Below are 13,721 nucleotides of genomic sequence, written 5' to 3'. Positions count from 1 at the left end.
CAAAAATAAACTCAAGATGGATAAAAGACTTAAATATAAGTCGCAACACCATCAAAGTCCTAGAAGAGAACATTGGCAGGAAACTCTCAGATATCCCATGCAGCAATTTTTTCACTGATATGTCTCCTAAAGCAAGGGACATAAAGGAAAGAATAAACAAGTGGGACCTCATCAAAATAAGAAGCTTCTGCACGGCTAAAGAAAACATCAGCAAAATGAAAAGGAAGCCAACCATTTGGGAAAATATATTTGCTAATGATACATCAGATAGAGGTTTGATCTCCAAGATATACAAAGAACTCACTCGACTTGACTCCAAAAAGACAAACGATCCAATCAAAAAATGGGGAAAGGACCTGGGCAGATGCTTTTCTAAGGAGGAGATACAGAGGGCCCAGAGGCATTTGAAAGGATGCTCTGCATCACTAGCCATTAGAGAAATGCAGATCAAAACCACCATGAGGTACCACCTCACACCGGTCAGAATGGCCATCATAAACAGATCCACAAACAACAGGTGCTGGCGAGGCTGTGGAGAAAAGGGAACTCTAGTCCACTGTTGGTGGGAATGCAGACTGGTGCAGCCACTATGGAAAGCAGTGTGGAATTTCCTCAGAAAGCTGAAAATGGAACTGCCTTTTGATCCAGCGATTCCCCTGCTGGGACTATACCCTGAGAACACCAAAACGCCAATACAAAAGAACCTATGCACCCCAATGTTCATAGCAGCACAATTTACAATAGCCAAGTGTTGGAAGCAACCTAAATGCCCATCAGTAGATGACTGGATCAAAAAATTATGGTACATATACACAATGGAATACTACGCAGCAGAAAGAAAAAAAGAAGTACTAAACTTCGCAACAGCATGGATGGAACTGGAGAGCATCATGCTAAGCGAAATAAGCCAGGGGGCGAAAGAGAAATACCATATGATCTCACCTATAAGCGGAACCTAACCAACAATGCAAAGAAGCAAGGCAAATATGACCAGCAACACTGAAAGGAAAAGAAATCAACAGAGACAAGAGGGAAGGGGGGCAGGGAAAGGGAAGGGAAGGGGAAAGTCAAGGAACATATAGCAAGGACTCATGGACAAAACCAAAGGGGAAGAGCTGAGGGAGGGAAGGTGGGAGGGGGCAAGGGAAAGAGGGGGGGAAGGCAGAGACAAATGTATTTAAAAAGTAAATAAATTAATTTAAAAAAAAGAAAAAAAAAAAGAAAAGTGGTGAGAAATGTATTTGAACAATAAAAATGAAATTAAAATATTAAAAAAATAAAAAAGGCATGACATAGTTACAAAATTTTTCTAAAATTTTATGAGCTAGATTTGCCTCTGTCTCATTGCATTGCCCTGGAACCATAAAGAGACCTTTACTATGAAGGGATATCTTGGTAGTTTTATCAGAAAAAAAATTAATTGTGAAAAAGAATGTTGTAATAAGTGACAAGTTATATTAATATATCCATGCAAATTATAAGCGTCCATTTATAATCAGTTTCATAATTATAAATTATTCTTATCAGCTATTTCTTCCCTTATAATCTACAGAACATTAATGGTATTTTGTTTTGGTTATCTCATGCACTTGAAAGCCATTAAACCATGGTTTAGTGAAACTATGTTCATACACAAACATACAACATCACTGATTGGTCTCTCAATCTAACTTTGGAAGTTTCAACCATGGACAAGTGTTTAAATAATACCAAACAATAAATCATACTTTGCATGGCAACTTTAACTCTTGTACCATTTCTCAGAAACATGCAGGTTAGGTTTTCTACAAGGCTTAGGATTCTTGTCTCATTTAATACAGACCCTATTTTATGAAGACCTGAACTGCCTGGAGTAGAGCTGTTAATATCTTCTCAGAGTCCCAGATGAAGGAATTCCAATTGTGAAATAAAATAATGTTCTTTACTTTCTTCTATCTATCAGTCAGGGAGATAAAGGGTTGGTGGGTGAACCTTGCTGCTCTCCCAGACTTCTCAATTTTTTCTGCTTACAGTTCATAGTTTATAAGCATAAACAGTGATGGTCTAAATTTAAAGCTTGCTGCACTATCATTGCATGAGATATTCATGTAAATACTAACATATGCTTATATTTGAGGCTTGTTGAAGGAGTGAAAAGTTTCTGAAGTTAGCAGCTACTTGAAATGTGCTACATTTCATAATTCAAGGATGGATTTAGTTCCCAATTAGGAATAAAAGCTAGAAGAAGGAGCCACTCAATTGAAGGTACTGGTAAAGTTTAAAGTGTTAAAGATAATATAGAGATAAAACAGTTAAATGACTATAAGTCTATACAGAGACAGTAAATTGTATTCCAAGAAATTGATTTAGAAATATGGAAAGAAAATTAAAATATTTATCTTAAATAATGACTTGCTCCCTTATTGGCCTATTGTAATATTTCTGTATCATTCACTAGTCAATGTCCTATTTCGTATCCTAATTTCTTTGTGTTTCAGAAGGTATTTTCTTTTTGAAGAGAAATCTGAAGACTTTTGGTTACCCAGATAACACATTTAAGATTCAGCTAATTAGGTAATTACTGAAATCTCTAACTGTAATTATTTGGGGCCAGTATCACTATCTTTCTGTGAGAGAATGAGTCTGGATTCAAATAAAGTGATTGTGAACAGTTTAATAAAGACAGTTATAGATAATTTCCTGAGATTCCCCTGGCATTTATTTCACCTTAGACAATAGCTGAATACATGGAGAGGAAGCACTCTCCGTTTAGTCAAATAGACCAAAAAAAAAAAAAAAAAAAAAAAAAAGAAAAAGAAAGAAAGAAAGAAAAAAGTTGTATTCATGGCCATTAACTCAGGAAGAAAGCAAAGAAGAAACTAGAAAAAATATATTTAAATAATAATAATGGACTCAGCCTCAGAAAGTTGAGTGTAAAAATATGGTACTTTAATGTCATGAACTTCTTAAGTCTGGGAGAAATTAGATAGAATTAAAAGATGCAGCAAATTAGACCCACAGGGGAAGCACTGGTACTTGATGGGAAAGAATGGAGAGTATTATTTTTTTGTGGTTAGATGTCCAGGTAAATGTTCTCCAAAGCAATCTTACCTTTGTTTTCTGCTTTTAGTTCCTCTGCCATCAAGCTGTCTTGTCGATTACCAAGCACAAATGCCAGAAATGAGAGGATCAGAGCATCCAAAATCCCAATAATAGCCAGGATGTATGCCCAGCGGACTGAACAAGCCCCAAGAGTGTACTTGTCCGTCTTTTCTCCACACATTCGTTTTACTTCATCTGAATCCCAGCCATCAGGGAAAATCATGCAGCCAAGCACAAGGCAGGCAGCTGAGAGAGAGGGCAAAAACAAAAGAAAAAAGAAGTTAGAATAAATTTTATTCTAGCAAACAGCAGTGATTCGACTGCTTCAAATTCTTAAAGACCAGCGAATCTCATGGCTATCCTACCTGGAATGACCCCCACCTCCCCATCCCCCAGCACATTTTAACTTAAAAGCAGCCTAGTACTCTGCAGGAGCTCTAGAAATGCACTTCATAGTGAGCCAAGCATTCTGAAGGAAGTGAAGGTATGTTGATCTATAAGAAAATACTAAAGAAAAAAAAATTGTAGTGCATTAGTTGGAGGGCTTCCATTACAAACAGGAATCATATACATAAGAAATCATAACACTGCAAAATGACTATCAATGCTGGCTTTGAAGAGCCATGGCAGGAGGCAGAAAAGGATTAGGATAACATAGAAAATACCAGAGGGTATACTGACTTTGAGTTATATCAAAATATAATTTCATATTGTGATCTTCTACGCTTGCGTGTGCATGCATACACACACAGAGAAAAATTTCTTGAAACTCTACTTTCCATGTGCAATTTGCTCTGATATTTTCTAATATATTTTCTGTTCTATTTCATTTTTAAAACATCAAAAAATGCTGCAACATAGAGTTGTACCACAGCTTTTATGGAAATTCGGAAATTCAGAAATTCAGAAATTCAGAAGGAGAATACTTCTGTTCAATTTCCTAACTATCATTGTGGGAATCATATGAAAGCTTTAAAAAAATTAAAGTATGTTAGAATATGCTCTTTTTTCTTCTACATATATATATTTATTGATTATGCTATTACAGTTGTCCCGTTTTTTCCTCCTCCAATATCCCCCCTCCCCTTAGTTCATGTCTATGGGTTGTACATATAAGTTCTTTGTCTTCATTTCCTATACTATTCTTAACCTCCTCCTGTCTATTTTGTGCCTAACAATTGTGCTTCTTCTTCCTTGTACCTTTTCTCCCATTCTCCCCACAGCCCCTGCACGCTGATAACTCTCCATGTGTTCTCCATTTCTGTGATTCTGTTCCTGTTCTAGTGGTTTGCTTAGTTTTTTTTTTTTTTTTTTAGGTTCAGTTGTTGATACTTGTGAGTTTGTTGTCATTTTACTGTTCATAGTTTTTGACTTTCTTTTTCTTAGATAAGTCCCTTTAACATTTCATATGATAAGAGCTTGGTGATGATAAACTCCTTTAGTGTGATCTTATCTGGGAAGCACTTTGTCTGCCCTTCCATTCTAAATGATAGCTTTGCTGGATAGAGTAACCCCGGATGTAGGCCTTTGCCTTTCATGACTTTGAAAGCCCCTTCTTGTCTGCAAGGTTTCTTTTGAGAAATCAGCTGACAGTCTTATGGGAACTCCTTTGTAGGTAACTTTCTCCTTTTTTCTTGCTCATTTTAAGATTCTCTCATCTTCAATCTTGGGTAATGTAATTATGATGTGCTTTGGTGTGTGCTTCCTTGGGTCCAACTTCTTTGGGACTCCCTGAGCTTCCTGGACTCCCTAGAAGTATGTTTTCTTTGCCAGATTGGGGAAGTTCTCTTCCATTATTTTTTTTGAAATAAGTTTTCAATTTCATTCTCTTCTTCTTCTCCTTCTGGTACCCCTATGATTTGGATGTTGGAATGTTTAAAGTTGTCCCAGAGGTTCCTAAGCTTCTCCTCATGTTTTTGAATTCTTGTTTCTTCATTCTGTTCTGGTTGAATGTTTATCTCTTTCTTCTGCTCCAAATCATTGATTTGAGTTCCCTTCACTGTTGGTTCCCTGTATATATATTTTTTATTTCACTTTGCTTAGCCTTCACTTTTTTTCTCCATTTTGTGACCATACTCAGCCATTTCTGTGAACAACCAGATTACCAGTGTTTTGAACTCTGCGTCTGATATGTTGGCCATCTCTTTATCACTTAGCTCTTTTTCTGGAGTTTTGATCTGTTCTTTCATTTGGGCAATATTTTTTTGTCTTGGTGCTCCTGTTACATTTTGAGGGGCAGAACCTTAGGTATTTGCCAGGGTGGGGCAACCCAGGTCACTGCGTTGCGATGCCGTATGTGGGGGAGGTGTCCAAGAGGAAACAATGCCACTTTCTCAGCTCTCAGCCAGCTTTCAGTCACTTCTCCCACTACCCACAAGCAAATTAGGCCCTTGTAGTGCTGATTCCTGGGTGGGTGGGTTTGTGTATGTTCTAGGACCCTGTGAGTCTCTCCAACAAACTCTCCTGTGGGGCTGGAAGTTTCTCCCACTGCCACATCCCCCACAGTTTTTACAGACAGAGGTTTTGAGGCTTGCTTTTCCTGCAGTGGAACCCTGGATTGTGTGGTTTGTCTTGCTCCCTAGCTGTTCCTCCTGGTTTATCCACATGCAAATGGGAACAGCTTGGTCTGCCAGCTGCCATCTCACCAGCTTGGGCCTCCAACTGCTGCCTTGCCACATGTCCTCTCTGCCCTGGCTGCCGCTCTCTGCCCCTCCTACTGGTCTAGATGTTTCTTTTTTTAACTCTTTGGTTGATGGACTTCCATCCAGTTTGATTTTCTGGCTGTTCTGGTTATTTTTTTTTTAATTTGTTGTCCTTCTTTTGGTTGTGCAAGGATGCAAAATGTGTCTACCTATGCCCCCATCTTGGTTGGAAATAGAATATGCTATTTTCAAGATTAAAGAAGATAAGTGGCTGTTGTTGCCATTCTCTTTTTATTTAATTGATTATTTAGGGATAAATGATAATAGTTTAGGTTATGAAGAGCTTTCTGAACAGGTGGGTTCAACGTAGTAGTTTCTAATTCATTCACTGATTAATTCAACAACTACTTTTGAGTATCTCCTATGGTGTCATCGACCCTTCCCTACTTGAAGGCTTCATTATCTTTCTTTTATTTTTAAAAATATTTTTAAAATTTATTTTTTAAAGAAGGGGTGGGAGGGAGAAAGAGAGGGAGAGAAACATGATGTATGAGAGAAACACCAATTGATTGCCTCTTGCACACCCCCAAATGGGGACCTGGTCTGCAACCCAGGCATATGCCCTGATCAGGAATCAAACCGGTTACCTTTCAGTTCACAGGCTAGTACTCAGTTCACTGAGCCACATTAGCCAGGGCCTTCATTATCTTTCAAAGGGAACTCTCACTTTCTCTGTCTTCAGTTTTCCTTCATTCCAATTCAGATTACACACTGCTACTTAGGCCATCATACTCAGAATCTTTTGCAGGTTCCACATTAGTATTGAAGAACACTCAGATATCTTAGTCAGGAATTCAAAGGTTCCATAATCCAGCCCTTACTTACTTTTCCTGTCCATCCCCTTTATACTCTTCATTTCACTTCACTTCACTTGAGTTGAACAAAACCTGACTCTGTTCACACACTGTTTTTGAATCTCTTTATATTCTCCTCTGGGGTTATTTTACGCTATTGTCCTGAAATGCTCACTCTTAAAGTCTTCTAACATTCACCTCAAATGCATCATCCTCCACAAGGCAAGCCATCTTGAATACTCAATCTAGAATATTGTTAAATTGATTTTGGTACCAATTCTGATGTGTGTGTGTGGTTTCCCAAACACCCCAATGAACAGTACTCAGACACCAACTGGATGTCCTATAATTCAACTCAGTTCTGACTCTATCTACTTGGAGATAGCACCAGATATCATAAATTAAGGGTTAAGTCCTAATGACTGCCCCCATCCCACTTCAGATGTCAGTTTCAAACCCAGACTGTTACCTGTGCTTCTGACATTTGGCTACAAATTGGAGGTTCCAATGACTCCTCCAACTCAGAATGCCACTGGACATCTACATTGTTACCTATACTTCTGACCCAGTGGCTATATAAGTCAGCAGTTCCCAAGACTTCCTTCTCCAGTTCAGTCAATTTGCTCAGGCAGCTCACAGAATTTACAGAAACATTTTACTTATTAGATTACTGGTTTATTACAAAAGTATCTATATATCTCAAAAACAGCCAGATGGGACAGATGAATAGGGGCAGGGTATGGTAAAAGGAGCAGAGCCTCCATGTCTTCTCCCATTTTTCTAGCACCTCCACAGTTTCACCAGTCTGGAAGCTCTTCGAAATCTATCTTTTGAGGCTTTTACTGAGGCTTCATTGGCACAACTGATTAAAGAATTCACTGTTGGCCAGTGATTCAACCTCCAGCCTTTCCCCACTCCAGAGAGGTCCAGGGGATGGGACTAAAAGTTCCAACCCTCTCGTCACATGGTTTGTTTTCCTGGCAACTAAGTCCCATCCTTAGGTTAAAAGTCACCTTATTAACATGACAAGAGACATCTTTATAGCTTTCACACTTAAGAAATTCCGAGGATTTTAGAAGTTCTGTGCTAGGAATAGTGGAAGAAGATGAAATACATATTTTTTATTGTAACTCATAGTATCACAATTGCCTGTTTTTGAACTCCCACATCTATTGACTGTACCTATCTTAGAGTCTTTGTTACATTTTATATTTGTTATTTATTTCCAATTATTATTTCATTTAATAGACTATAAGCTTTCTGAGGGAAGAATCTTTGGTCAGATATCATATTCATAGTACCTAAAACTGTGTCTTATACAGAGTAGGGACTAAAATACTTTTGAATGAGAGAGCGAATGAATACAATATTTATACAATAACATAAATTATAATAGACAATAAAATATAGTTTATAGAAGTAAATATCACAACTACTCAAGGTCACAAAAGCTATAGAATGTCTAGTCAAAAGATAGATTTATATTTAGGTGACATATAGCAAAGACAATTTTGTTATGACTAAAACAACAGATTATAAGTACTTAGGAGAATAATTAGAAACAAGTGAAGTTAATAATTTGAAAATATTTTCAAATTCCTGTTCCCTTTGTAACTCTCAACACTTAGAACCAACATGCTCGTCAAGGTACTAACAATAATAACCTGTGTATTTTAAAAACATGTGGCTTTCATGAGCAAAAATTTATTTTACTTGAGAAGACATAGAATATCTTTGAATCTATAGTTCAAAAATGTCACCTCTAAGGATGCTATGTTGCTTAAAATACTGAACAAATTATTCTAAATCTTTTTACATATTAAAATTACTTTCTTATGAAGAAAAAAACTTATCCTTTATGAATGGAAATCACTTGGAGAGTAACTTACAACTTTAGTAAACATAATAGAAAGCACCACTGACAAGTTTAGACAGGTTATTGGACATCACAGGACAACTTCACTGGAAGAGGATGTTTGTGGAATGGTGACATTAATAAAAACATCTTTTCTTAAGGTCTTCTGCATTGAGTGTAGAATGACTACCTAACAAGTTTCCATTTCTGGAAACTCTGAGTTAAGAATTAGGATAAAAAGAACAGAGGTAAAATTAACACTGTGAAACTAAAGCCATAAGAGAATAATGGCAACCCCTTGTTTCTTATCTTCAAAGTCTGGGAAGATAGATAATATAATATGCAATTGTGCTTAATTTTATACAATGGGTATTTTGCTCAAAGTTATGTAAACGGAATTTTTAAAGTTACATTCTTATTTCCAATAGTCTAAGGGAGTTTGCTGTTCAGAAAAATCTTAATATAAAATCTGGGCTAATAAGGTCAGGATTCGGCCTCCTGGAGAAAAATGTTTAGATCACCCCTAACAAGTGTGCTCTAGGTATCCTTCTGGCCCCAAGGCACTGCAATATATGTTGGACTCTCTATTCCATTTTTGTTTGTTTGCCTTCTCTTAAAGTGAAATATTTGATCTTTTTCTAATTTATCTGTTTGGAAAATCTGAGAGGTTTTATAATAAGATATTTAAAAACAAAACAATTGCATTTAAAAGGTTTTAAAATTTTGTAAGTGAAATTTGTGATTACATTCCATTTTAAAAAAAAATAAGTTCTACTCTTTTGAAAGCTGTGTTTCTGGATGGCCATTGCATAACAAATTTTATTTTCTGACAATGTATTATCAAAATATACATTTTCTTCATTCCCTACCCAAACTTCCTCTACTTGGCTACTTGTTTTATTTTTAAAAGGTTGAGGTCCCCAAAAGTTAGAGTGTATTTAAGATTTATTCAAACCATTAAAACAGTGTAGGCTCTGTTGGTTTCTTTGGAAAGGTATTACTATTATTTTCTGCAATAATGCTTGAGTACTCTAATAAATTCTCTTTTCTGGCATTCTATTAGCCAGAGCCATATTAACCTGCACGATTTGTGTAGCCACTGAAGACTAACAGCTGTTCCTAATCCTAACTGAGGAGTGCTTTCAAGATCCTAGGCTAACGTCTCAGTCTAAAAAATTAAATACTATTCCTCTTGGCTTTACAATTAATTATTTCTAATTCTTTACAAATTCTTCATCCTGTAAGATGTAACACCATCACTACACTAAATAGAAGAATATATGAAGCACCAGAACAATTGATTAATTTGGACATGCTACTTCCTGACCACAAGGGATACTGCGGAATTAGTTCCAATTGGGCTGTTATCCAAAATTGGGTTTCTTAGAATGTCACCTAGGAAATGAATAACTTGCAGCTATATGTTCCAGGTTTTCTGCAAGTATATCAGAATATTCTTAAATATTAAAGAGATATGAGAGCTGACAAGTTGGAGGTGGTCAGAGAAGAATGATGAAAAGAAAACCATGTCCTTACTGCATGATGTCATAACTTCTAATTTCAAATGTATAAGAAAGGCACCCTTGTGAGGGCATGACTGTTGATTGCAATTTTAAGCATATCCCAAATGACTAGGAAGCATTCACATTCTGAAAGGACCTCTGTGTAGAGACTGAGGTCTACAATGGTTTCTTCTGAAACAGGACACAAACAGCTAGTGGTTCCCCAGAACCACTAATTGCTCTGACATTTTTTTTCCCCAAAGAGCTGAATGTAACCTCTGTGAAGGAAACATCCTTAGAAAAATCCACAAATGTTTGTAATTGGGTCTTTCTCCAAAGGAAAATGAAGCAAGCTGAGAAAAGCAATAGGGGGTCTATGGTTTGGGTCAGCTGATATTGCTGGTCCAACTGTCCTAATCAGAACTGATAATGTGAAACTGAGAGCTGCTTATTTTTTGGGCAGAAAGAGAAAGTCTATGTTCATTCTTTAAAAAGTCTATGCATAGTTGCACAAAAAGCATTATAAATTACCTCATGCTGCTGAAACACTCAAAGAGAACTTGGTGAAAAAATGGACCTGCAATTTATTTAACTTTATCATTTACTCAGGCATACAGTAATTGAAGAAACTGATGCCATCAGAGCTGCTGGACTGTGGAGGGGGATATTCACATGTGGACTGTCACACTAAACACCTGGTAAAGGAGAGACAAGAATCATTCCTATAGTTTATTCATTAGCGTATAGCCTGCAAAGTTGAGCTCTGATATTTATACATTTGGAAAAGGTATTATATTTACACTGCACTTTACACTGGGAAAACTGAGTCACTAGAAAAGCTAGGACATGATTTACTCTGGTTTAGAGTTTGATGGAGAAAACAAATATTCTCCTGATAAATTTTGATTTTAAACCCAGTATAATTTTATGGGCATTTAACTTGGGGTCATAACACAAAAGATACAACATACCTTAGAAGAGGGGAGAAGAAAGTATAAACAAATACTGGGGTCTAAAAAGGGAAGAGTATGTGAATACTATTTTCTAATAGTGTGCAATAATAAAAGCTTTGCTACTCTGCCTAGAGCTCAGCCCTAACTGCCCAAGAAAAGGCATCTGTACCTGTGCTGAGTCAGCTCTGAAACCTTGAGCACAGGGTAAAGGGTATAATCAGGTATCATCTATACCTGCACTTAGGAGCTACATAGTGGAGAACTCACTTTAATAGACTGATACCTGACATGAGGAAAAACATTCCATTGTTCAATGGAACTTGGCTAATTTGCTCAAATTTTGAGGGTTGGTACAAATCAGAATTTAAAACTTAAAAATACCATGTAGTTTTGACTTCCAGAAAGCTACTATTTGGCATTTGGTATATATCTTGGATCCAATCAAATTCCTTGACATCTTGATAATGACAGTGAATAATACACATGATGGACTTCCAGCCACGATGGAGGCTTAGGCACCTATGCTTTGCTTCCTTGCACAACCAAAAGAAGGATAACAACCAATTTAAAAAAATAAAAACAACCAGAATTGCCAGCAAATTGAACTGTATGGAAGTCCGACAACCAAGGAGTTAAAGGAACATTCATTCAGAACTGGTAGAAGAGGCAGACAGAAAGCCAGGACAGTGAGGACATATGACAAAGCAGTGGCTGGTGGACTGGTGCATGTGAGGCAGTGGCTGGTAGACTGGAATTCTCACATTCACGTGTTGGTAAACTGGGAGGAACAATGAGGGGGAGGAGAGAGAGATCACACTACCCAAGGTTCTAGCACGGGTAACTAAAGCCTCAAAACCTCTTTCTCTAAAAACTGTGGGAGTTGTGGTGGTGGGAGAAGCTCAAGTTAAAGGAGTTCATCATCACCAAGCTCTTATATGAAATGTTAAAGAGACTTATCTAAGAAAAAGGTCAAAAACTATGAACGGTAAAATGACAACAAAGTCACAACTATCAACAGCTGAACCTAACAAAAGCAAACTAAGCAAACAACTAGAACAGGAACAGAACCACAGAAATGGAGATCACATGGAGAGTTATCAGTGGGCAGGGGCTGTGGGGAGAATGGGGGAAAAGGTACAGGGAAGAAGCACAATTGTTAGGCACAAAATAGACAGGAGGAGGTTAAGAATAGTATAGGAAATGGAGAAGACAAAGAACTTATATGTACGACCCATAGACATGAACTAAGGGGAGGGGGGATGTTGGAGGATGGGAGGGGTGCAGCGTGGAGGGGGATAAAGCCGATAAAAAATGGGACAACTATAATAGCTTAATCAATAAATATACTTAAAAATACACATCACAATAGCTAATTTTTAATTAAAAAATTTTTTAGGCTGCTCAGTGTTTTTATTTTTATTGTAGTTCAAGTACAGTTGTCTCCATTTCCCCCACCACTCTGTATTTACTTAATTGTATTTTTTCATTATTATTTATCCCCTTTATACAACCCTGACCCCATGCAATCACCACACTCTTGTCTATGTCCATGAATCTTTTTCTCCTTTGGCTCGATCCTTTCACCCCCTAAGCTCCCTGACCTAAGCTGTCATCCTACTGTCTATCTATGAGGATGTCCCTATTTTGTTAGTTTCCTTTGTTCATTAGATTCCACATATAAATGAAATCATGTGGTATTTGTTTTTTTCTGTCTGGCTTATTTTTCCTGGCATAATGTTCTCCAGTTCCTTCCATGTTGTTGCAAAGGGTAAAATATTCTTCTTTTTAATGGCTGAGTAGTATTCCATTGAGTAAATGTTCCATAGCTGTTTTATCCACTCATCTACTGATGGACACTTGGGCTGCATCCATATATGGTGATTGTAAATAATTCTATGATGAATATAGGGGGGCTTGTGTTCTTTCAAATTAGTGTTTTAGGTTTCTTCAGAAATATTCCCAGAAGTGGGATCACTGGGTCAAAAGGCAGATTCATTTTTAATTTTTTGAGATACCTCCATACTGCTTTCCACAGTGGCTGCACCAACCTGCATTCCCACCAACAGTGCAAAAGGATTCCCCTTTCCCAACATCCTCAAAAGCACTTGCTGTTTTTTTTTTAAATTTTTTTTTATTGTTCGAATACATTTCTATCCATTTTCCCACCACCACTTTCCCCTGCCCCACCCGCCTGTACCTCACTCCCTCAGTCCTTCCCCACTTTGGTTTTGTCCATGGGTCCTTTATACATGTTCCTTGATTTGACCCCTCTCCTTTTTTTCCCCATTACCCTCTTCCCTCTTTCCCTCTTGTTACTGTTGGTTTCTTTTCTTTTCTTTTTTTTAATTTTATTTTAATTTATTTTTTTCAAATACATTTGTCTCTGCCTACCCCCGCCCACTTTCCCTTGCCCCCTCCCTTCTTCCCTCCCTCAGCTCTTCCCCTTTGGTTTTGTCCATGAGTCCTTGCTATATGTTCCTTGACTTTCCCCTTCCCTTCCTTGTCCCCACCCCACCTCCCTCCTTCCCTCTTGTCTCTGTTGATTTCTTTTCCTTTCAGTGTTGCTGGTCTTATTTTCCTTGCATCTTTGTATTGTTGGTTAGGTTCCGTTTATACGTGAGATCATATGGTATTTGTCTTTCACCCACTGGCTTATTTCGCTTAGCATAATGCTCTCCAGTTCCATCCATGCTGTCGCGAAGTTTAGTAGTTCTTTTTTTCTTTCTGCTGCGTAGTATTCCATTGTGTATATGTACCATCACTTTTTGATCCAGTCATCTACTGATGGGCATTTAGGTTGCTACCGACACTTGGCTATTGCAAATTGTACTGCT

General features: G+C 37.4%; 1 protein-coding gene across 1 annotated transcript in view; it reads right to left on the bottom strand.

The window, feature by feature from the left end:
* Window positions 1-3,052: 3,052 nt before the first annotated feature.
* The window catches only part of LHFPL3 (LHFPL tetraspan subfamily member 3), a 412,058-nt gene continuing 401,389 nt past the window's right edge, over window positions 3,053-13,721 (bottom strand). Inside the window, exon 2 of the mRNA XM_054564195.1 lies at window positions 3,053-3,327. Coding sequence (XP_054420170.1) covers window positions 3,053-3,327 — 275 coding nt within the window. The remainder of the gene's footprint in view (window positions 3,328-13,721) is intronic.

Source organism: Pteronotus mesoamericanus, unplaced genomic scaffold, assembly GCF_021234165.1.
Source record: "Pteronotus mesoamericanus isolate MK-2021 breed Mesoamerican mustached bat unplaced genomic scaffold, CSHL_Meso_final scaffold_85, whole genome shotgun sequence".
NCBI classification, from domain to species: Eukaryota; Metazoa; Chordata; class Mammalia; order Chiroptera; family Mormoopidae; genus Pteronotus; species Pteronotus mesoamericanus.
The sequence above is the reverse complement of the archived record's forward strand: the minus strand, read 5'-3'. Positions and strand labels throughout refer to the sequence as shown.